Source organism: Budorcas taxicolor, chromosome 14 (assembly GCF_023091745.1).
Source record: "Budorcas taxicolor isolate Tak-1 chromosome 14, Takin1.1, whole genome shotgun sequence".
Classification (NCBI taxonomy): Eukaryota; Metazoa; Chordata; class Mammalia; order Artiodactyla; family Bovidae; genus Budorcas; species Budorcas taxicolor.
The window spans coordinates 86,853,134-86,876,861 of NC_068923.1; the positions used below are offsets into that span (position 1 = coordinate 86,853,134).

Sequence of the window (23,728 nt, forward strand, 5' to 3'; positions counted from 1 at the left end):
CATCTAGTCAAGGCTATGGTTTTTCCAGTAGTCATGTATGGATATGAGAGTTGGACTGTGAAGACAGCTGAGCACCAAAGAATTGATGTTTTTGAACTGTTGTGTTGGAGAAGACTCTACAGAGTCCCTTGGACTGCAAGGAGATCCAACCACTCCATTCTAAAGGAGATCAGCCCTGATTTCTTTGGAAGGAATGATGCTAAAGCTGAAGACTCCAGTACTTTGGCCACCTCATATGAAGAGTTGACTCACTGGAAAAGACTCTGATGCTGGGAGGAATTGGGGGCAGGACGAGAAGGGGACGACAGAGGATGAAATGGCTAGATGGCATCACTGACTCGATGGACGTGAGTTTGAACTCCGGGAGTTGGTGATGGATTAATGGGGTCGAAAGAGTCAGACACGACTGAGAGACTGAACTGAACTGCTCTTTTGTCAGGCTGTTATCAATTGTGAATTCACAAACATGATGCTGTGAAGTCACTTTGCTTACCTTCATAAGAGGTTGATGTAGGGTAAGCAGACGTACTAGAAGTTATTTTATTGCTCTAAACCATGGAAACACTTCATGGCAAATAGACGGGGAAACAGTGGAGACAGACTTTATTTTTTCTGGGCTCCAACATCACGGCAGATGGTGACTGCAGCCATGAAATTAAAAGACGCTTACTTCTTGGAAGAAAAGTTATGAACAACCTAGACAGCATATTAAAAAGCAGAGACATTACTTAACCAACAAAGCTCCGTCTAGTCAAGACTATGGTTTTTCCAGTAGTCATGTATGGATGTGAGAGTTGGACTATAAAGAAAGCTGAGTGCTGAAGAACTGATGCCTTTGAACTGCGGTGTTGAAGAAGACTCTTGAGAGTCCCTTGGACTGCAAGGAGATCAAGCCAGTGAATCCTAAAGGAAATCAGTCCTGAATATTCATTGGAAGGACTGATACTGAAGCTGAAACTCCAATACTTTAGCCACCTGATGCAAAGAACTGTCTCATTTGAAAAGACCCTGATGCTGGGAAAGACTGAAGGCAGGAGGAGTAGGGGATGACAGAGGATGAGATGGTTGGATGCCATCACTGACTCAATGGACATGAGTTTGAGTAAACTCTGGGAGCTGGTGATGGACAGGGAGGCCTGGTTCGCTTCTATCCATGGGGACTTAAAAAAAGTCGGACATGACAGCAACTGAACTGAAACCACAGGATTGAGTGCCACTCTGATTTGTCTATCTGTATAAGCTAGCCTCCCAACTAGTTTGATCACTTCTTTAAAATGGAGTCTTGGTTTTATTAATAAACTGCAAGCAGATCCAACCAGTCTACCCTAAGGATCAGTCCTGGGTGTTCATTGGAAGGTCTGATGTTGAAGTTGAAACTCCAATACTTTGGCCACCTGATGTGAAAAGCTGACTCATTGGAAAACACCCTGATGCTGGGTCAGGAGGGGCGGCGGTGAAGAGATACCCCTCGTCCAAGGTAAGGAGCAGCAGCTGCGCTTTGCTGGAGCAGCCATGAAGAGATACCCCACGTCCAAGGTAAGAGAAACCCAAGTAAGACGGTAGGTGTTGCAAGAGGGCATCAGAAGGCAGACACACTGAAACCATAATCACAGAAAACTAGTCAATCTAATCACACTAGGACCACAGCCTTGTCTGACTCAATGAAACTAAGCCATGCCCGTGGGCCACCCAAGACGGGCAGGTCATGGTGGAGAGGTCTGACAGAATGTGGTCCACCGGAGAAGGGAATGGCAAGCCACTTCAGTATTCTTGCCTTGAGAACCCATGAAGAGTATGAAAAGGCAAAATGATAGGATACTGAAAGAGGAACTCCCCAGGTCAGTAGGTGCCCAATATGCTACTGGAGATCAGTGGAGAAATAACTGCAGAAAGAATGTGATGGAGCCAAAGCAAAAACAATACCCAGCTGTGGATGTGACTGGTGATAGAAGCAAGGTCTGATGCTGTCAAGAGCAATATTGCATAGGAACCTGGAATGTCAGGTCCATGAATCAAGGCAAATTGGAAATGGTCAAACAGGAGATGGCAAGAGTGAACGTCAACATTCTAGGAATCAGCGAACGAAAATGGACTGGAATGGGTGAATTTAACTCAGACGACCATTCTATCTACTACTGGGGGCAGGAATCCCTTAGAAGAAATGGAGTAGCCAGCCACCAGAGCAAGACCCAGATTTCCGGGTTGCTCTGATGTGCCAGGCTCAGGAAATATGCACTTCCATTCATCCCGTATCTTACTTATACCTATCCTAAGTCTTCCTTTTCAATTTCTGAATTAAGCTTATTTATTTTCATTAAATGCTCTCATTTTCCTCATAATACTCAACTGGATTTTAAATAATTTAAGGAATCAGAAAAATAATTGAAATTTTTCATTTCTGAAATTTCCTTCATGTAGGTATGTTTCAGCAGATATCACATGCCTTCAGTGTGAAGAACTTTCTTTAGCATTTCTTTTTGTGCATATTTCCTGGTGTCATCTTTTTTGTTTTCATTATGGAATTTTAGCTTGACATTTTACTTCAGCATTTTAAAGACACTGTTCTACTGTATTCTTGATTATGTTGTCCTGGTTTTCTTTCCATTGTTCAGTTATGTGTCAAAATCTGATTGCTTTTTAAAATATTTCATTTTTTTTAGCAATTGATTGTTGTCTTAATATGTATTGTTTGCAGTTCGAGTTTCTTGGGTGCATGGGTTGCTTTTTATTTTTTAAATCAAGTCTGTAAAATTTTTAACCTTTATTTCCCCACATATATTTTCCTTTTCCTCTGGATCCAACTATACATGTTAGACCACTTGTTATTTAGCTCATATGTCAGTTTTTTAAAATTCAAATATTCTTCAGTTTGAACAGTTCCAATTAAACTTCACGTTCATTGATCTTTATTCCTATAGTGGTTTGTATATTTTTATGCCCATGTCGTAAATCTTTAAGAATGTATTTTTAAGCTGTAGAATATATGAGGTTTTTATGTTATTCTCAGACTCACTCACTTAAGAATTAAATATTCTTTAATATTTTGAAATCTATGTAGTAGCTTTTAAAGTTTCTGCTATTCACAATGTCTGTGTCAACTCTGGATCTATTTTGATGACTTGTTTTTTCCCTCTGCTTATGGTCACGTCTTCTTGTCTTCACACCTAATTTTTATTGCACATTGTACACTGCAGATGCTGTAATGCCGCTGAGGACCTGGATTTTGTTGTCTTTAAAGACTGTCAGGTTCTGTGGCAGCAGTTACTTAACTTACTGGCACATTTATTGTGATCTTTTTGAGGACTGATTTTAGGGTAATGCAGATTTATAGTAACTGTATTTCCAAGACTTGGCCAGTTTGGGGTCTCAAGTGAATGGCCTTTATTTTACTTTTACCAAAGTAAAGTTGTGAGAAGTTCACATACTCAGACTGCTTAAAATAGAGAACTGCAACTAAATCCTATTTTTATTGTATTATTTCCAAAACTCCAAAGAGATTCTGCTTTTCAATGATTCTTCAAGAGCTAGACTTTTAAGGGATGAAGGAGATGCCCTTATCACAGTATGACTAGTCAAAATATTTAGTGCTTTCCTCCCTCCCTGAATAAGTAGTTGGTACTGATGGATAATCACAGATTTAAAATAATGGGACAGAAATTGATCAAGAGTATATTACAGCAGAGAAAACACTTTGATGTTACTTGCAACACAGGGCAGCTAGGTCTGAGGAAGAACTTAGAAATGGGAGGTTACTAAAAACGGAATTATTAACCAGGTTTGTTAGGGCCCTGCTGAAGTTTTATTTTCTGGGAAGTCTTTCTTTTTTTGGTGAATGTTCTCGTTGTAAAAATGCTATTGAATGGGTAAAAGGGACTCCTCCTGCCAGAGGAGTCTGGCAGGCTACAGTCCATGTGGTTGCAAAAGAGTTGGCACAACTTGGCAACTCAACAACAAGAAACCATCTTCATAACAAACTCATCTTCAATTTAGAAGCAGCATCAAGAAAAGCATCCCATCAACTCCTTCAGAGCTCAAAAGCACAAACAAGAAAGTGCTCAATCAAGTGTACCAAAGGATGTCATACCATATTAATAGGTGTGAAATTAATTTGAAAAAGTTATCATGATAAAAACTGGCACACCAGTTCCAAAATCAAGCTAATCAGACATGACATTATCAAGAGAATAAGAATTCATCCAAAACAACTAGTTGTAGATGTCTATTCCAAACAATATTTTAAGGTGAATTAATAATTTTTAATAAATTCTTAATAATAATAAATCTATAAGCACACGGACAGATAAATACTGACTTCTAGTCCATTATACCAAAAAAATAGAAACAGACTTTCAATAAACACATTCCAGGTTAAATAAATTTAACCAAAAAGAAAAAAGAGAGAGAGAGAAAGACCGGGAAATTCAATTTGCCAAAGAGAACTTTGTAACACTTCTTTGTCTAACACAAAATGTCTGGAGATTTGTATGAAAATACAGACATTAAGCACACCTAGGTATAAACCAAGACAGGACACACACTTCAATAACCACAGGATTAAATGCTATGTCATCTCCAACAAAGAATTTCAAAGTAACCATCTTGAGAACAGGAAAAGCAGATTTTAACCTTCTATATTTTAAACTTTAATAATTCTGATAAAAATAATTCTGGTAATACTCAAAAAGTACTGCAATATTAAAAGTACTTAACAACCAAACATTTTAAGTTTCAGTGACAAATTAACTCAGTGAACACAGAAATAACTAGTTGCATTCAAAATTTATTGAACTGCAAATTCGTTTAAGGGTTAAGCTAGTTAACTAGAGAATATAGCTCCAGAAACTACCTCGGCAAGTTCCTGAATATATGCCAACATTATTAAATGGTTTATTTGAAGCTGGGAATATGAATTGCCTGTTAAGGTTTCAACAATAAAAAAATTTAAATCCCATCATGTTTGTCAATAAATTAGACTTATACAATTGATAATCTCAAAATAAATAAAACCTGAGTTGATTATGCCCTCTATTTCCACCCACCCTCAGCATATATACATTTATATCCCATTTTCTGTTAGACCAGTGTGTATCACACTTTAATAAGCACACATATTTGAGGATCTCATTAATATGCCATTTCTGATTCAGTAAGTCTGCTATGCAGCCTGAGAGGCTCCCTTTCTAACAAGCCACAAATGGAGCTGGTGCTGTCTCTGATCCGTCCTTTGACCAGCACAGTAACTCAAGATATAAAGTGAGGGAGAGCTCTGGCCATCTAATGACTGCGGTTTTATAGATTCAATGCTGTTATATTTTGGAATCAAACATAAATAATCAACAGTGATCACAAAAAAGTAAGTCTTAGAAGAAAAGAATGTTTCCGTTAAGTGAGAACTTAAAGTATATCAGATTGGCAGTGCTTCTATTTGTCTGACAATTGACACCTTTGATACATTACAATGTAATCAGGACAAAACTTCTAGTTAACTTTAAAAAATAGTTACTATCGCTTGAGGCTCTCCTAGTTAATTCAAGTTCAGAAAATTCAAGCCAGTACACTGTAAAATCTCTATTAAAAATCTTTAATGGTAAAGTGTCCACATAAATTACTTGTAAACCTGCTCTACACTATGGCATCTCCTCCTCCTCTTTCAACAAATAAATGCTTTTTTTTCTTCTGTCTTATAGCTAAACAGCGTGTAACACCCAGTGCCCCTCCCTTTAAAAATCGAACAAAATTGTCTCCAACCAATGGACCCAATGCAAAAAGGTTGGCTTCTTTAACACACTCATAGGTATATGCGTCTATTTCCACAGGATTACCCTTACATGTGATTGGCAGGCTTGAGTTATGGCCCAGGTAACACCCTTGCTCCTTCAAAAAAGACAGATTGGGATGAGAACCTATCAACACTACTGCTGCAGAGAGCTTAAATATTTTCTTCAGTCCAGAGATACTCTGAAGAATGCATTTCATGTCCGACTTAAAGGCAAGCACATGGTGCTCAGGAAAACTAGTATAATCAGATGAAAGACTTGAGTCTGAAGAATATGACTGAGTACACATCATATGATAGACTTTATGGTATTCTGGGTAAAGCTTTTTGGGAAGCTGCTTGAAAATTAAGTCTGGATCAGTTACTCGTCTGCGAAATACATGAATCACAGGGACATTATTGTTGTAAGCACACAGTACTGCATCAGCTGCGGTAAGCCCAGAACCTACAATTAACACTGGGTCCACTTTGCCACGCAACTTTCCTTTGCTTACAGCAGCTCCAAATTCAGGCATTGAATGAAACACAAAAGGAAAATCTTCCCCTTCGATTTCCAGACGGCCAGGAGAGTCTAATGTTCCAGTTGCCAGAGCTACATTTTCAGCAAAGAGACAGAAGGGAATATGAGAACCATCTCCTACTCGCTGATAACCCCTGATTTCCCAGTTTCTCTTGGCAAATTTTGACTTCTCTATCTGTAAATGCTGTGTTGAGATATTTCGGCCTTGACCATCATTATCAACTTGATCTCTGTAGAGTCTTGATACAGAGGTAATGTAAGTATTCTCTCTGAAATTCTTCTGAAGACCCATGACTTTGACATAGTGTTTATAGTAGCGAGCTATTTCCTCTGGCATAACTCGATCCCCTTTTAGGTTCCTATGAAAAGAAAAGGAAAAACATTCTTTGAGGATAATACTTTTAGTTTCCATGATTACTACTTCTCCATCTAGTCAACTATTATATCTTTTCATTCCTCTGGACTGTCTAAGCTAAAACTAACTCTTACCCTGACACTTCACAAAGAAAGCAAGCCTCTCCTTTTCTTTAAAAACGTTATTAAACTAGGGGCTGTCCCTGGTGGTCCAGTGGATAGGAATCTGCCTCCTGATGCAGGGGACGTGGGTTTGATCCCTGGTCCAGGAAGATTCCACATGGCATGGAGCAGCTGAGAGCATGTGCCACAACTGCTGAGCCCACACTCCAGAGCCCATGAACCACAGCTACTGAGCTCATGTACCACAACTGCTGAAACCTGTGCTCCACAGCAAGAGAAGCCACCACAACGAGCAGCTGATGCACTGCAACTCAGAGCAGCCCCCTTGCTCACGGCACTAGAGAAAGCCTGCGTGCAGCAAAAACAATTAAAAATAAATTTTTAAAATGCTAATAAATTATTTTTATCAGTGGAGTAAGTCCCATGAGGGTAGAAACTGTATTAAAGCATCTTTGTTTCCCCAATGTCTATCTTAAGTATCTGTTCAGATTAGCTGTCTTTGTCAATAAACTTCTATTAAATAAATGGATTAAACTGTGGCTAACTGAAAATTAGACTGTTTTACTCTATCTCACAATTGTAATCTAAATAATTCAACCTACAGTTATACTATCAGTCCATATTCCATATAACTGCAGACTCAATTAGATTATAACCACTGAGATATTACAGGTCTGACTGTAATATATATACTTCTTAAAGATAATATCTAGACACAATTTTTAATAAGCTGCTTTTCATTTTCATAATGACCAAAACTAATACAGATCTGTCTTTGGCTGAACAAAATCATCCTACATTTAAACAGATTACATTTCTCTCTGTATTTTCCTACTCATTTACTATTCATTCACCTAGTTGTGTCCAATTCTTTGAGGCACCATGGACTGCAGCACGCCAGGCCTCCCTGTCCCTCACCATCTCCCTGAGTTTTCCCAGGTTCATGTCCATTGCATCAGTGATGCCATGAAGCCATCTCATCCTCTGACACCCTCTTCTCCTTCTGCCCTCAATCTTTCCCAGCATCAGGGACTTTTTCAAAGATTTGGCTGTTTGCATCAGATGACCACAATACTGGAGCTTCAGCTTCAGCATCAGTCCTTCCAACGAGTATTCAGGGTTGATTTCCCTTAAGATTGACTGGTTTGATCTCCATGTCTCCATACTGTCCTAGAGACACTCAGGAAGTCTTCTCCAGCACCACAGTTTGAAAGCATCAATTCTCTGGCATTCTGCCTTCCTTTATGGTCTAGCTCTCACAACCACACGTGAGCACTGGGAAGACCAGAGTCTTGACTATACGCACCTTTGTTGGCAGAATAATGTCTCTGGTTTTCAACGCATCATCCAGGTTTGTCACAGCTTTCCTGCCAAGAAGCAACTGTCTTCTGATTTCATGGCTGCAGTCACCATCTGCAGTGATTTTAGAGCCCAAGAGGAAATCTGTCACTACTTCCACCTTTTCCCCTTCTGAAGTGATGGGGCTGGATGCCATGATCTTAGTTTCCATAATATTTAGTTTTAAGCCAGCTTCTTCACTCCTCCTTCACCCTCATCAAGAGGCTCTTTAGTTCCTCTTCACTTTCTGCCTTTAGAGTGCTATCGTCTGCATATCCGAGGTTGCTGATGTTTCTCCCTTGATTCCGGCTTGTGACTCATCCAGCCCAGCATCTCTCATGATGTGCTCAGTGCTCAATCTTGAACCAATCAGTTGTTTGACGCAGGATTCTAACTGTTGCTTCTTGACCCCATACAGGTTTCTCAGGAGACAGGTAAGATAGTCAGGTATTCCCATCTCTTTAAGAGCTTTCCACAGCTTGTTATGATCCACACAGTCAAATACTTTAGGGTAGTGGATAAAACAGAGGTAGATGTTTTTCTGAAATTTCCTTGCTTTTTTTTAATGATCCAGTGAATGTTGGCAATTCGATCTCTGGTTCTTCTTTTTTTAAACCCAGCTTGGACATCCGGATGTTCTTGGTTCACATAATGATGAAGCCCAGCATACAAGATTTGAAGTGTGACCTTACTAGCAAGTAAGTCAAGTCAAGGCTATGGTTTTTCCAGTAGTCATGTATGGATGTGAGAGCTGGACTATAAAGAAAGCTGAGCGCCAAAGAATTGATGCTTTTGAACTGTGGTGTTGGAGAAGACTCTTGAGAGTCCCTTGGACTACAAGGAGATCCAACCAGTCCATCCTAAAGGAAATCAGTCCTGAATATTCATTGGAAGGGGTGATGTTCACCTGATGTGAAGAGCTGACTCATTTGAAAAGATCCTGATGCTGGGAAAGACTGAGAGCAGGGGGAGAAGGGGATGACAGAGGATGAGATGGTTGAATGGACATGAGTTTGAGGAAACTCTGGGAGTTGGTGATGGACAGAGAGGCCTGGTGTGCTGCGATCTATGGGGTCACAAAGAGTCGGACATGACTGAACGACTGAACTGAACTTACTAGCATGAGAGATGAGTGCATAGTACTACCCTTCTTGGTAACTGCAATGAGGATTGACCTTTTCCAGCCTGTGGTCACGGCTGGGTCTTTGAGATTTGCTGACATATTGAATGCTATACCTTGATGGCATCATCCTTTAGGGTTTTTAATAGCTCTACTGAAATTCTGGGATTCCGTGGTGGCTCAGACAGCAAAGCGTCTGCCCACAATGTGGGAGACCCGGTTTGAGCCCTGGGTCGGGAAGATCCCCTGGAGAAGGAAATGGCAATCCCCATTCCAGTACTCTTGCCTAGAAAATTCCATGGATGGAGGAGCCTGGTGGGCTACAGTCCATGGGGTCACAAAGAGTAGGACACGACTGCGGGACTCTACTTTCACTTTCACTGAAATTCTTTTGACATCCTTCCTACTCATAAGGAGATCTATAAATATAATCTGCTCTTTATTAAAAAAAGCACATTAATATATCTCTTATTTTCCACTTGAACTGTAAAGCAATGGGCATTAGTATCCTTAAACAGTGCCCTATATGCAGAGTACATCATGAGAAAGGCTGGACTGGAAGAAACACAAGCTGGAATCAAGATTGCCGGGAGAAATATCAATAACCTCAGATATGCAGATGACACCACCCTTATGGGAGAAAGTGAAGAGGAACTAAAAAGCCTCTTGATGAAAGTGAAAGAGAAGAGTGAAAAAGTTGGCTTAAAGCTCAACTTTCAGAAAACGAAGATCATGGCATCTGTCCTATCACTTCATGGGAAATAGATGGAGAAACAGTGGAAACAGTGTCAGACTTTATTTTTTGGGGCTCCAAAATCACTGGGGATGGTGACTGCAGCCATGAAATTAAAAGACGCTTACTCCTTGGAAGAGAAGTTATGACCAACCTAGATAGTATATTCAAAAGCAGAGACATTACTTTGCCGACTAAGATCCGTCTAGTCAAGGCTATGGTTTTTCCAGTGGTCATGTATGGGTGTGACTGTTGGACTGTGAAGAAGGCTGAGCACTGAAGAATTGATGCTTTTGAACTGTGGTATTGGAGAAGACTCTTGAGAGTCCCTTGGACTGCAAGGAGATCCAACCAGTCTATTCTGAAGGAGATCAACCCTGGGATTTCTTTGGAAGGAATGATGCTAAAGCTGAAGCTCCAGTACTTTGGCCACCTCATGAGAAGAGTTGACTCATTAGAAAAGACTCTGATGCTGAGAGGGATTGGGGGCAGGAGGAGAAGGGGACAACCGAGGATGAGATGGCTGGATGGCATCACAGACTCGATGGACGTGAGTCTGAGTGAACTCTGGGAGATGGTGATGAACAGGGAGGCCTGGCGTGCTGCGATTCATGGGGTCACAAAGAGTCGGACACGACTGAGCGACTGAACTGAACTGAACTGAGCAGAAAAAACACCAAATTAGGGAATTCCCTGGTAGTCCACTGGTTAGGATTCTGCACTTCCACTGCCAAGAGCTTGGGTTCAATCCCTGGTTGGAAAACTAAGATCCCACAAGCCATGTGGTGGGGCCAAAAAACAAAACACAACCCACCAATTCATTTCATACAATTCACTGTAACTTGTAACTGGAATAAGTGAAATGTAATAACTATAGTAATTAAGATTTAGAATGTATTAACTCAATTTTTACAGAAACCCTAAATAATAATTATAATAATTATTAACTCAATTTTGCAAACTAGGAAACTGATAGCTAGTGAAATGATAGCTGTTTTATTTGACCAGTGTCACAGCATTAGAAGCTATAGAATCAGAATTCAAACTCTGCAATCAATCTTCAGAAGTCTAAGACTCTTCTCAACACTATGCAAGTGCATAAACTAAAGCTAATATTTATCACAAGAGTCATTTTCATATGTTACTTAAACACAACATGCTCAACTTAGAAGAACACTTCTGGTACATAAATCATAAAGCTTTTCCTTGTTTACCTGCATCATAAAGGGGAAAATATGTTGAGCAATTTCACTTTTTTATGAAAATCAAGAATTTATACAATTTGCCTGATTTTGCAATTTTACATTTCAAACTTACACAATAAAACTTTGGTTAAAAAAAAATCCCAAAGTTATATCTGAAAGGTTTAATTTCAATTACCCATGCTGGTCTAAATTTACTCTCCTTAAATCTTCTCAAATTAAGGAAAACTACTGTAGATTAACAGGGTTTTTATCTAGCAGGAAGTCAAGCATTTGAACATTACAGCCCTATTTCAGAGGTTTTGTTTAACTTCCTGTTTTAATTTATCGTTTCTCTGAGCGGTCAGAGTAGATTCTCTGTATTGGTGATTCCTATCTGTAGGAATGAAAATGACTTGAAAATGATAAGGCTTTTCATAATTTCTTTCTTTCAACTTTGAATTCTTTCTCCCAAATAAATACAAAATAAACCTGTATTCTTTCAAGTTGAGATTTGCATAATTTCTATTCTCATACTTCACTATTCTTATTAAGTATTTACTTCTATAGCCAAGTAGATGATCACATCATAGAATCTACTTTATTCCATCATTCTAAATTATTCATTATGTATACTCTGGTTTTCCTTCAGATTGTATAGGTCTTTTACCTTTTTAAATTATTCATTATATATACTCTTCTACTCGGAAAAGTCAAATACTTTAGGTATCTGAGATATGCACTAGATGAAGTGATCCATTTATAAAAATAAGTATATGCATACTTTAGGAATGTATACATGAGATATGTATACATGAAGATATACATATTCACTTTAAAAAATAAGTTATACAAATCCATTCTTAAAAATAAGTAAACAAGTCAAGGATATGTAGGTGGACAAGAAAATAACTAAACAGAGAGTAGTTTAACAGTAGAGAGAGATAAAATTGTGGTAACAATCTGTAGACAAACCCATACTTCTGTGTACTTCGTGTTATAAAATCTCTAAATAGAACTAGCTCATAACCACTACGACGAGGAGGTTTTATTTGAAAGATACAAACATCAATATTATTCATCTAAGACAGAGTCACAACTATTTTGAAATTTGCTGATAGACTCTTTCCCACTATATATCAAAATTTTAATAGTTTGATCTTTACCTTCGTTTGCTAGATACCCAATCCTTAAATTTAAGTCCAGGTAGCTCCATCCAATTTCCAAAGCTGATTGTCAACATTGAGCCTTCCATATTCTATTTGAATAAAAAATGTATAAGCAAAAAATACATTTTATCAGTAACATGGTCTTTTTTTTTTTTAAACCAAACCCATCTCATTTACTCTAAGTCTGGATAAGGAGAGCTCAAAGAAGTCCTAAATGGTCTGTAAATTACCTCTTGAAATTTATTCCAATTAACCTTCAAATACTTTCAACATTTGGTAGTGTCTATACTCCTGTCATACAGTTATACATTTATAAATCAGATTTACAACATTACCTGATGCCTACACAATGGTGATAGCTTTGGCCTATAAAACATAATTAGATGCAGAATATAGTGTCAGAGGAGCAAATCAGTTATTTTCACACTTTAAATAAAAGGTAAAAAGTTAATTCCTAACACTTTAAGAAACCAGGGAAATAAGCAAGTGGTTCCATCTGATTAAGAACAGACTCACTGCTGAAGCTAAAGCTGCCTTTAAGGAAGTGAGCCCTTTCGCGCTTGCCCTACAATTTCTATTTTGCTCAGCACAAAGCAAGAAAAGCCCCAAGGCCAAAACTCCTGGGAGCCAGCGTGAGGAACCCCGCCCATGGCAAAGGTCATGAGGAAGGAGGCTTGACATTACACAAAGGCGGGATCAGGCCTCAGGGGTCCCCCTGGAGGTTCTCAAGCATCTACCCCCAAAACCAGAGTCTGCCTACCTTACCGCATGATGCTTTCACGTACACTGCTGACGTTACGGGGGCTCTCCCCCACCACCTCTCTCTGAAAAGGAGCTAACTTAGGACTCCAGTTAATACATCTCCTGGGCGTGACAAGAGTGTTTCAGTCCAAAAACTCCTCTGGTGGCTCTCTAGCTTGCCGGACAGGATTACCTGGCCACATGTGATTGTTTACAGCCTCCCAACTGTGAGAGGCACGAGATGCTTTAAACTTTCTAAAAACAGATTCTTTTGAGAGGTTAGAAAATTATTAGTATAGTACTAGTGAGTTAGTTAGAAATTATGTTGGTGAAGGGTTTCATTGCTGAGTTAATGATTGCCACCAGGCCTCCATATCCTTAGGCACCTGGGAGTATGCTAATCGATGTAATTAGAATGTAGAAAAAGAAATATAGTAGTTTTGATGTTAGCAATACTAGACTTTTGAGTTAATGAATTTTCTGTTATAGATCACTGTACTCCTCTTTCTTTATTATAAATCATTGTGTCCTTGCTATGTAAGAATGTAACTTTAAGTAGATCTTAAGGGGAAACAAGTTTTCTGATCGATTAACCTTTATCAATAGAAAGAAAGGTGGGGCCATAAAATGTTAATCAGTCTCCAGACCAAAAGATATTGTGAACAAATGTAAGACCCTTGTAAGAACAAAGATATGCTGAGAACACTGTCTTTAGATAAGGGTTGGAGCAGCTGACCCTGCGTGACTCTGTTTCTTAGATTTATCCCTATGTACAACTAAAAGTATAAAAGTGGACCTGGAAAATAAAGAAACAGACCAGTTCCTGGAAAGACTGGTTTCCCTCGTGTCGTTCTTTCTCGTTCTCCTTTTCTGGCTGAATTCCCATCTGGAGCGTGGAGGCTCGCCAAGCCTACTAATTTTGCCGGGGTTTCTAAGATGTGAACAGGGAGGCACTTTGTGTCTCCACTCCTTCGGGAGACCGGGAAGACGCCTGTGGCCTACGTAGGTGGTGCAAACTCCTTGTCTTGGAGTTTTATTGGTTTTCCGCCTAAACCAAATTATTCAGCCTCTTTTCTCCACTAATTTTCCTACTACACTATTCTTTCCTAATCTCTCTTTATATTTCTAATTAAATAGTTCTTTCCTAGATGCCAATTCCGTCCCCACTTCGAATTCCCTGGATCCACCGGGGCTGGACCCCGGCACAAAACCATCTCTCCCAATGACCTCAATGATCTCTTTCAGCCAACTCTTTTAAGTTGTGGTTTTTTTTTTTTTCTCTAATCTGAATCCTTCTTTCCCTGTTTCTATACAGCCCAGTATTGGGAATGGGAGTCATTATTATTACTATTGGCTAACATTTATGGAGCACTTATAAATATAAGCACTATGGCTTATAGTCTTACTATTTGTGATGGTACAAAATCACCACAGGAAGACAATGCATAAGGCTGCCACTGCTTTGAAGCAGGCTGGGCCTGATACTAGGATGAGAACCAAGTTTCAGGCATATTTCACGTTACCACTGATTCAAATACGTTTCTAGTAATCAAGGCTTATCCATACTTTAACTTTCTGATATGTAAGTGGGAGAAAAGAAAAGATGAATTACTGCCTGCAGCACATTTTTCTAAGGAAAAAACAAGTACAATAAAAACTTGGGAGTTTATAGAAGGTAGCCTAAAACTTAAAAACTGAATCATGGATGTTTCAATAAATGCAGTTTTGTTAAGAATGCTACTTATTAACAAAGCAAACATAAACATGTAAGCTAAAAGGCACAGATATTTTGATAGTTGCAATCCATTACCATAAAGGTAATTAAGATTTTAAAAAGTTAGTGATATATTTCACCTACAAATATTCCAAAACAGTTGTTTGATAAATGTAAACCTTCAGTCGTATAACATTGCACTAATACAGGAACGTCCAACTGAAATCTATACTCAAGATTTGATATTAAATGTTAAAATTCCCATGAAGTCTGTATTTTACAACACAGCAAATATTAAAGCATTTATTTGTACAACAAATGAGTACTTACCATAAGCTAGACACTATACTAACTTCTGAGAACACAGGAGTAAAAAATAATTATTAGTTGCTGCCTGCTAATGAAACAGGCTGGCTCTTTGTGTTGGTCACTTTTGTGGTTTAACTTCTGCTATGGACTGAATTGTATCATCCCCCCAAATCCATGTGCTGAAATCCTAACCCTAGATGTGACAGTTTTTGGAGATGGGGCTTTTGGAAGGTAATTAGGGCTAGATGAGGTCATGGGGCTGATGCCCTCATAACAGGATCAGTGACTTTACAAGAGTTTACCCTCTCTTTGCCGCATGAGGACATGCAAGAAAGCAGCTTTCCCCAAGTAGGAAGAGGAGCCCTCACCACAGGCTCAGTCATCTGGCACCGCGGTCCTGAATCTTCCAACCTTCAGACTGTGAGTGTGCTTTTAAGCCACTCTATGGTATTTTTGTTTTAGCAGCCCAAGCAGACAAATACAATTTTTTTCTTTCACATTTTTTCATTTAAGCTCTTGAAAATGTAGGGAAATAACAGGTAGTAGTATGAAATACTGTGTGAGACTTTGTAAACTCTACAGTAAGTAAACAAACATTTTTTTTTTTACTATGCCCAACATTCTTGAAATATTCTCTACATAATTCTTAGAGAAACACTTCTTCTAAGACACCATCAGTAATCAAATTTGGCTTAATTTCTACTAGCAATTAACTTGGATTTAACTGAACACATTAAAATTCTGAGATAAAGATGTGGTAATCATCATATATAACATTATATCATAATGTTTAAGAATCAAAACAGTCTTATCAAGACGTCATGCAAAATAACTCACATTCACTAAAATGCTAGGAAAGATATACTCACGTGCCAAGCTCCACCAGGTGGACCTTTACCAAGAACTAAGTGAGGGATATAATGATGCTGTTCTAATTTCCAATGCAGAACAGATGGATAATCATACCCAAAGTCAGCATCTGGATGAAGAAGTGTGTCAAAAAGTACTGCAACTGGATTGGACGATCGGCCCTCGAGGCCCTCAGACAAATATTCTAAGTCCTAAAGAAGTTAAAAAAAGAAAAAAAAAAAGACATAAAGAAAAAAGGCAGAGTTTGGAAAAAACAAACAAACTCCAGCTAACGTAATAGTGAAAACCATTACTCTAATCCAGCATTTTACAGACAGCGTGCGACAAAGCACTGATGTTCCTTAGAGATCTTAACAGATTCTCAGGTCAAATAAACATGGGAAATGGTTGGTTTCAAAAAGCTAATCAGATCGTTTTACTATAAAATTTGAAGATGACTTGAATATGGCAGTATGCCTTAATATATCTACCCTGACACTTTAATAATAAAAAGCAGCATTTCTAAAACTTATCTGAGCATAAAGCACCTATTAAAAACTCCATCAGGGTCTAATGTGGGAAATTCTGCTCTAATTAGGGAAATTCTGCTCTAATTAATTCAGGAAAATAAATGGAAGTTAACTCAGCAAAATATATTTACAAATCTAAAATTAAAATTTTAGAGAGTGTTACTTAAAAGGAAAAGTTTTCAGCTAAGAAATATAATGCTCATGTACCAGAAAATTAACCTTGTCTCAGTATAAAAAACTGAAAAGGACAGACATGTAAACAATAATACCTGATCAACAATGGAAAGATGTCTTGCTTCCTGTAATTTACTATGTAAGATTGTATTTGGATGGATTGCTTCTGATGATAAATACGGTCTGTAGCCTGACAGCATGTAAGAAAGGCAGATTCCTGAGGGTCCATTTCCTATTTTTAAAACAGTGGAGAGGGGTGTATCATTAATCTTAACACTCAAATTCTTTGGCTTTTCCATTTCACAGGTGGCTTTTCTCCTCCATCAATTCTTCCTTCCCTGAATTCTTAAAACCAAGTATTTGCAAGAGAAGACTTTTACTTCCTCTCCTGTTTTCTTTAGGGAATCTCACCTACTCAAAACTTCAACTCGCTATGCTTGCTAACTTCAAAATCAGACTCCTAGGCTGACTTCTTACTATCAAAACACATCCCATACTTCCATATGCCACTTTTTCACTCAACCTGACTGAACGACTAATAACCGTGTTCAAAAGCAAATTCATGACTCCCTCCATTGTTGGGGCCCTCTCCTTTAAACCTCATTCCTCCTCGAAGTATTATACTTACTAGCAAAATCCTGAGTTAATTAGATTATAGTTCTAAACCTCTTTTGTCACCTTTATCCATTCAGCTGTTATAGCTATTCTCATTCATATACTCTCACTCAGAAGACAAAAATCTCTTCTTGTTCAAGAGTCACCTACTCCAAATCATTTCACAGTTTACATGCAAATGACTTTCTGAAACACAGTCTTCACTGTATTAACCAACCTGTTCTAAAGCCCGTCACTGTCTGTTTCAGACTATCAAGAGCTCTCCACATTCTGCTCTCAACCGTCTTCTAAGGCCCACCTCCTAACAACTTCCCTCCTGTATTTGTATCTCCTTTACCTAAAACAACACTGGAAACTGGCTTTTGTTGTTGAGCCCTGTGAATACTTTGATTTCTATGGTTCCTTTAGTCTAGACTGCCACTTCTCTATTATCTCCATGGGGTCACAAAGAGTTTGACACGACTGAGCGACTGAACTGACTGACTGACTGACCAAAAATTTAATCCACCTGGGACAACTTTTAGCCATCAGGGAAAATTCTGATCCTTGCCTAATATTTTGTCCCAAATAAAATAAACTCAAAAATGTACATATGAAAAGTAAAATCATGATATCAGAAAAGAGAAATATTTCTACATATAATGCTCTAGTAGGAAGCCTTTCAGTATGACACAAACCTCAAAAGAAAGGAAAATATAAATAATTTTACTTCACAAAAACTTTTAAAATTACAAATACTGAGGAAAAGAGCTAATTTCCTTGAATGAAATGAAAGACAAAACTAAAAAAGTAAAATCATAATACCAACAGAACAGAAAAAGCATTTGACAAAATCCAATACCTATGCTCAAACTACCAAACAACTGCACTCATCTCACATGCTAGTAAAGTAATGCTCAAAATTCTCCAAGCCAGGCTTTAGCAGTACATGAACCGTGAACTTCCAAATGTTCAAGCTGGTTTTAGAAAAGGCAGAGGAACCAGAGATCAAATTGCCAACATCCGCTGGATCATCGAAAAAGCAAGAGAGTTCCAGAAAAACATCTATCTCTGCTTTATTGACTATGCCAAAGCCTTTGACTGTGTGGATCATAATAAACTGTGGAAAATTCTGAAAGAGATGGGAATACTAGACCACCTGACCTGCCTCTTGAGAAACCTATATGCAGGTCAGGACGCAAAAGTTATGACTGGACATGGAACAACAGACTGGTTCCAAATAGGAAAAGGAGTATGTCAAGGTTGTATATTGTCACCCTGCTTATTTAACTTATATGCAGAGTACACCATGAGAAATGCTGGGCTGGAAGAAGCACAAGCTGGAATCAAGACTGCTGGGAGAAATATCAATAACCTCAGATATGCAGATGACACCACCCTTATGGCAGAGAGTGAAGAAGAACTAAAGAGCCTCTTGAAGAAAGTGACAGAGGAAAGTGAAAAAGTTGGCTTAAAGCTGACCGTTCAGAAAACTAAGATCATGGCAGAGAGATGGGGAAACAGTGTCAGACTTTATTTTTCAGGGCTCCAAAATCACTGCAGATGGTGACTGCAGCCATGAAATTAAAAGACGCTTACTCCTTGGAAGGAAGTTATGACCAACCTAGACAGCATATTAAAAAGCAGAGACATTACTTTGCCAACAAAGGTCCATGTAGTCAAGGCTATGATTTTTCCAGTGGTCATGTACGGATGTGGAAGTTGAACTATAAAGAAAGCTGAGTGCCGAAGAATTGATGCTTTTGAACTGTGGTGTTGGAGAAGACTCTTGAGAGTCCCTTGGACTGCAAGGAGATCCTAAAGGAGACCAGACCTGGGTGTTCATTGGAAGGTCTGATGTTGAAGTTGAAACTCTAATACTTTGGCCACCTGATGAGAAGAGCTGACTCATTTGAAAAGACCCTGATGCTAGGAAAGATTACGGGCAGGAGGAGAAGGGGATGACAGAGGATGAGATGGTTGGATGGCATCACCGACTCGATGGACATGAGTTTGGGTGGACTCCAGGAGTTGGTGATGGACATGGAGGCCTGGCGTGCTGCAGTTCATGGGGTTGCAAGGAGACGGACACAACTGAGCGACTGAAATGAATATTCATGTAAAAACTTTCAACAAGCAACAAAGGGGAACTTAACTTGTTAAAGAGTTATCAACAAAAATCCAGTAACTAACATGATACTTAATGATGAGAATTTAGGGGTTTTTCCCCCTAAAAGATCAAGGCAAGCATGTCTTTTCTCATCATTCCTACTCAACACATACCATAAAGGAAATCCTAGCTAATGCATTAAGACCAGAAAAGGAAATTAAAGGTACACAGACTGGGAAGGAAGAAACAAAACTGTCTTTGTTTGTAAATGCTGTAGTTATGCAGAAAGTCCAAAAGAATTCACCAAAAAACTCCTGGAAGTAAGAAGCTTACAGTAAGGTTGAATGATACAGTCAGTCAGTCACGTCAGTCGCTCAGTCGTGTCTGACTCTTTGTGACCCCATGAACCGCAGCACACCAGGCCTCTCTGTCCATCACCAACTCCCAGAGCTTGCTCAAATTCATGTCCATTAAGTGGGTAACGCCATCCAACCATCTCATTTTCTGTCATCCCCTTCTCCTCTTGCCGTCAATCCTTCCTAGCATCGGAGTGTTTTCTAATGAGTCAGCTCTTTGCGTCAGGTGGCCAAAGTATTAAAGCTTCAGCTTCAGCATCAGTCCTCCCAATGAATATTCAGCATTGATTTCCTTTAGGATTAACCGGTTTGATTTAGGTCATACCTGAATGGCCTAGTGGTTTTCCCTACGTTCTTCAAATTAAGTCTGAATTTTGCAATAAGGAGTATATGATCTGAACCACAGTCAACTCCCAGTTTTGTTTTTGCTGACGGTATAGAGCTTCTCCATCTTCAGCTAAAAGAACATAATCAATCTGATTTTGGTATTGACCTTCCGGTGACGTACTCATCTCCTGTGTTCTTGGATGTCAGACCTAATATAAAACACTAAATTATAAAACTTTTGGAAGATAACGTAGGAGAAAATTTAGGTGACCTTGGTTTTGGTAATGAGTTTTTAGATGTTTAAGACCAAAAGCAAGATCTATGAAAGAAAAAACTGATATGCAGTACTTCATTAAAGTTTAAAATTTCTGCTCTGCCAAGTCACTGAGACAATGAAAAGACAGGCCACAGACTGGGAGAAAATATTTACAAAGCATATATGTGATAAAGCATTTGTCTTCCAACAACATAAGAGACAACTATACACGTGGACATCACCAGAGTCAATATCGAAATCAGATTGATTATATTCTTTGCAGCCAAAGATGGAGAAGCTCTATACAGTCAGCAAAAAAGAGACTGGGAGCTGACTGTGGCTCAGATCATGAACTCCTTATTGCCAAATTCAGACTTAAATTGAAGAAAGTAGGGAAAACCACTAGACCATTCAGGTATGACCTAAATCAAATCCCTTATGATTATACAATGGAAGTAAGAAATATATTTAAGGGATTAGATATGATAGACAGAGTGCCTGATTAACTATGAAAAAACTGTGGAGCTGACTGTGGCTCAGATCATGAACTCCTTACTGCCAAATTCAGACTTAAATTGAAGAAAGTAGGGAAAACCACTAGGCCATTCAGTTCAGTTCAGTTCATTTCAGTCGCTCAGTAGTGTCCGACTCTTTCCCAACCCATGAATTGCAGCACGCAAGGCCTCCCTGTCCATCACCAACTCCCGGAGTTCACTCAAACTCATGTCCATCGAGTCAGTGATGCCATCCAGCTATCTCATCCTCTGTCGTCCCCTTCTCCTCCTGCCCCCAATCCCTCCCAGCATCAGTCTTTTCCAATGAGTCAACTCTTCGCATGAGGTGGCCAAAGTACTGGAGTTTCAGCTTTAGCATCAGTCCTTCCAAAGAACAGGTATGACCTAAATCAAATCCCTTATGATTATACAGTGGAAATGACAAATAGATTTAATGGATTAAATTTGATAGACAGAGTGCCTTAAGAACTATGGATGGAGGCTTGTAATGTTGTACAGGAGGTGTTGATCAAACCATTCCCAAGAAAAAGAGATGCAAAAAGACAAAATGGTTGTCTGAGGAGGCCTCACACACAGCTGAGCAACAAAGAGAACCAAAAGGCAAGGGAGAAAAGGGAAGATATACCCATCTGAAAGCAGAGTTCCAAAGGACAGCCAGGAGAGATAAGAAAGACTTCCTCAGTGATCAGTGCCAAGAAATAGAGGGAAACAATACAATGTGAAAGACTAGAGATCCCTTCAAGAAAATTAGAGATACCAAGGGAACATTTCATGTAAAGATGGGGACAAAAAAGGACAGAAACGGTATAGACCTAACAGAAGCAGAAGATATTAAGAAGAGGTGGCAAGAATACACAGAACTGTACAAAAAAGATCTTCATGACCCAGATAACCACAATGGTGTGACCACTCATCTAGAGCCAGACATCCTGGAATGGGAAGACAAGTGGGCTTTAGGAAGCATTACTACAAACAAAGCTAGTAGAGGTGATGGAATTCCAGCTGAGCTATTTAAAATTCTAAAAGATGATGCTGTTGAAGTGCTGCACTCAATATGCCAGCAAATTTGGAAAACTCAGCAGTGGCCACAGGACTGGAAAAGGTCAGTTTTCATTCCAATCCCAAAGAAGAGGAATGCCAGATAATGTTCAAATTACCACAAAATTATACTCATTTCACATGCTAGCAAGGTAATGTTCAAAATTCTTTAAGCTAGGCTTAAACAGTACATGAACAGAGAACTTGTGATATACAAGCTGGATTTTAAAAAGGCAGAGGAAAGAGATCAAACTGCCAACATCTGTTGGGTCATAAAAAAGCAAGGGAATTCCAGAAAAAAACACCTACTTCTTTTCTTGATTACACTAAAGCCTCTGACTGCATGGATCACAACAAACTGTGGAAAATTCTTAAAGAAATGGGAATACCAGACCACCTAATCTGCCTCCTGTGAAACCTGTATGTAGGTGAAAAAGCAATAGTCAGAACCAGACATGGAACAAAGAACTGCTTCCAAATTGGGAAAGGAGTACATCAAGGCTGTCTATTGTCATGCTGCTTATTTAACTTATATAGAGAGCACATCATGCGAAAACACCAGGCAGGATGAAGCTCAAGTGGCAATCAATACTGCCGGGAGAAATTATTAATAACTTCAGATATGCAGATGACACCACTAATGGCAGAAAGCAAAGAGGAACTAAAGAGCCTCCTGATGAAGGTGAAAGAGGAGAGTAAAAACCTAGCTTAAAACTCAACATTCAAAGAAACTAAGATCATGGCATCTGGTCCCATCACTTCATGGCAAAGAGACTGGGGGAAAAATGGAAACAGTTATGGACTTATTTTCTTGGGCTCCAAAATCACTGTGGAAGTTAACTGCAGCCATGAAATGAAAAGATGGTTGCTTCTTGAAAGAAAAGCTATGACCAACATAGACAGCATATTAAAAAGCAGAGACATCATTTTGCCAACAAAGGTCCATATAGCCATAGTTATGGTTTTTCCAGTAGTCATGTACGGATGTGAGGGTTGGACCATATAGAAGGCTGAATGCCAAAGAATTGATGCTTTCAAACCGTGGTGTTGGAAAAGACTCTAGAATTCCTTGGACTGCAAGGAGATCAAACCAGTCAATCCTAAAGGAAATCAACCCTGAATATTCATTGAAAGAACTGATCCTGAAGCTGAAGCTCCAATAACTTTGGCCACCTAATGCAAAGAACTGACTCATTTGAAAAGACCCTGATGCTGGGAAAGATTGAAGGCGGGAAGAGAAGGGAACGACAGAGGATGAGATGGTTGGATGGCATCACTGACTCAATGGACTTGAGTCTGAGTAAACTCCGGGAGTTGGTGATGGACAGGGAGGCCGGGCATACTGTGGTCCATGGGGTCGCAAAGAGTCGGACACGACTGAACAACTGAACTGAACTGAGTATCTGAGACAAAGAATCAAAAAGTAACACTCAAAAGACTACACAAAAAGAATACAAACAAGCACTTCACAGAGAAATATACACACAAGCAGAATGCACCTCAAGTCCTAAAGATTTTCCATTCTTAACACCAAGAACCTGAGTAGGTTATGTTACAGAGAAAAAGGACTTTGTAAATGTGATTAAAGTAAGGACCATGAGCTGGGGTAGAGTACCCTGGATTATCCAAGTGTGCCCAAACTAATCACACAAGTCCTTAGAAACAGAGACTCTTTCCCACCTGTGGTGAGGAGGAACTGTAACTATGAAAGGTTCAAAGAAAAACAGCACTGCTAGCTTTGAAGATGTGGAAGCGGTTCAGGAGCCAAAGGCATACCAGTAGCCTCTAGAAACTGGAAAGGCAAGGACACATTCTGTCTACCCTAGAGCCTCCAAAAGGAATGCAGCCCAGCTGATGCCTTGATTTTAGTCCAGTGAGAGCAGTGTTGGACTTCCATTCTA

General features: G+C 39.1%; 1 protein-coding gene across 1 annotated transcript in view; it reads right to left on the reverse strand.

Annotated features, from left to right (window-relative positions):
* Nucleotides 1-4,420: 4,420 nt before the first annotated feature.
* OSGIN2 (oxidative stress induced growth inhibitor family member 2) overlaps nt 4,421-23,728 on the reverse strand; it is a 30,448-nt gene continuing 11,140 nt past the window's right edge. The window contains exons 3-6 of the mRNA XM_052651774.1: nt 16,727-16,863; nt 15,948-16,139; nt 12,312-12,403; nt 4,421-6,655 (exon numbers count right to left, since the gene is read on the reverse strand). Coding sequence (XP_052507734.1) covers nt 5,623-6,655; nt 12,312-12,403; nt 15,948-16,139; nt 16,727-16,863 — 1,454 coding nt within the window. The 3' untranslated portion in view covers nt 4,421-5,622. The remainder of the gene's footprint in view (nt 6,656-12,311; nt 12,404-15,947; nt 16,140-16,726; nt 16,864-23,728) is intronic.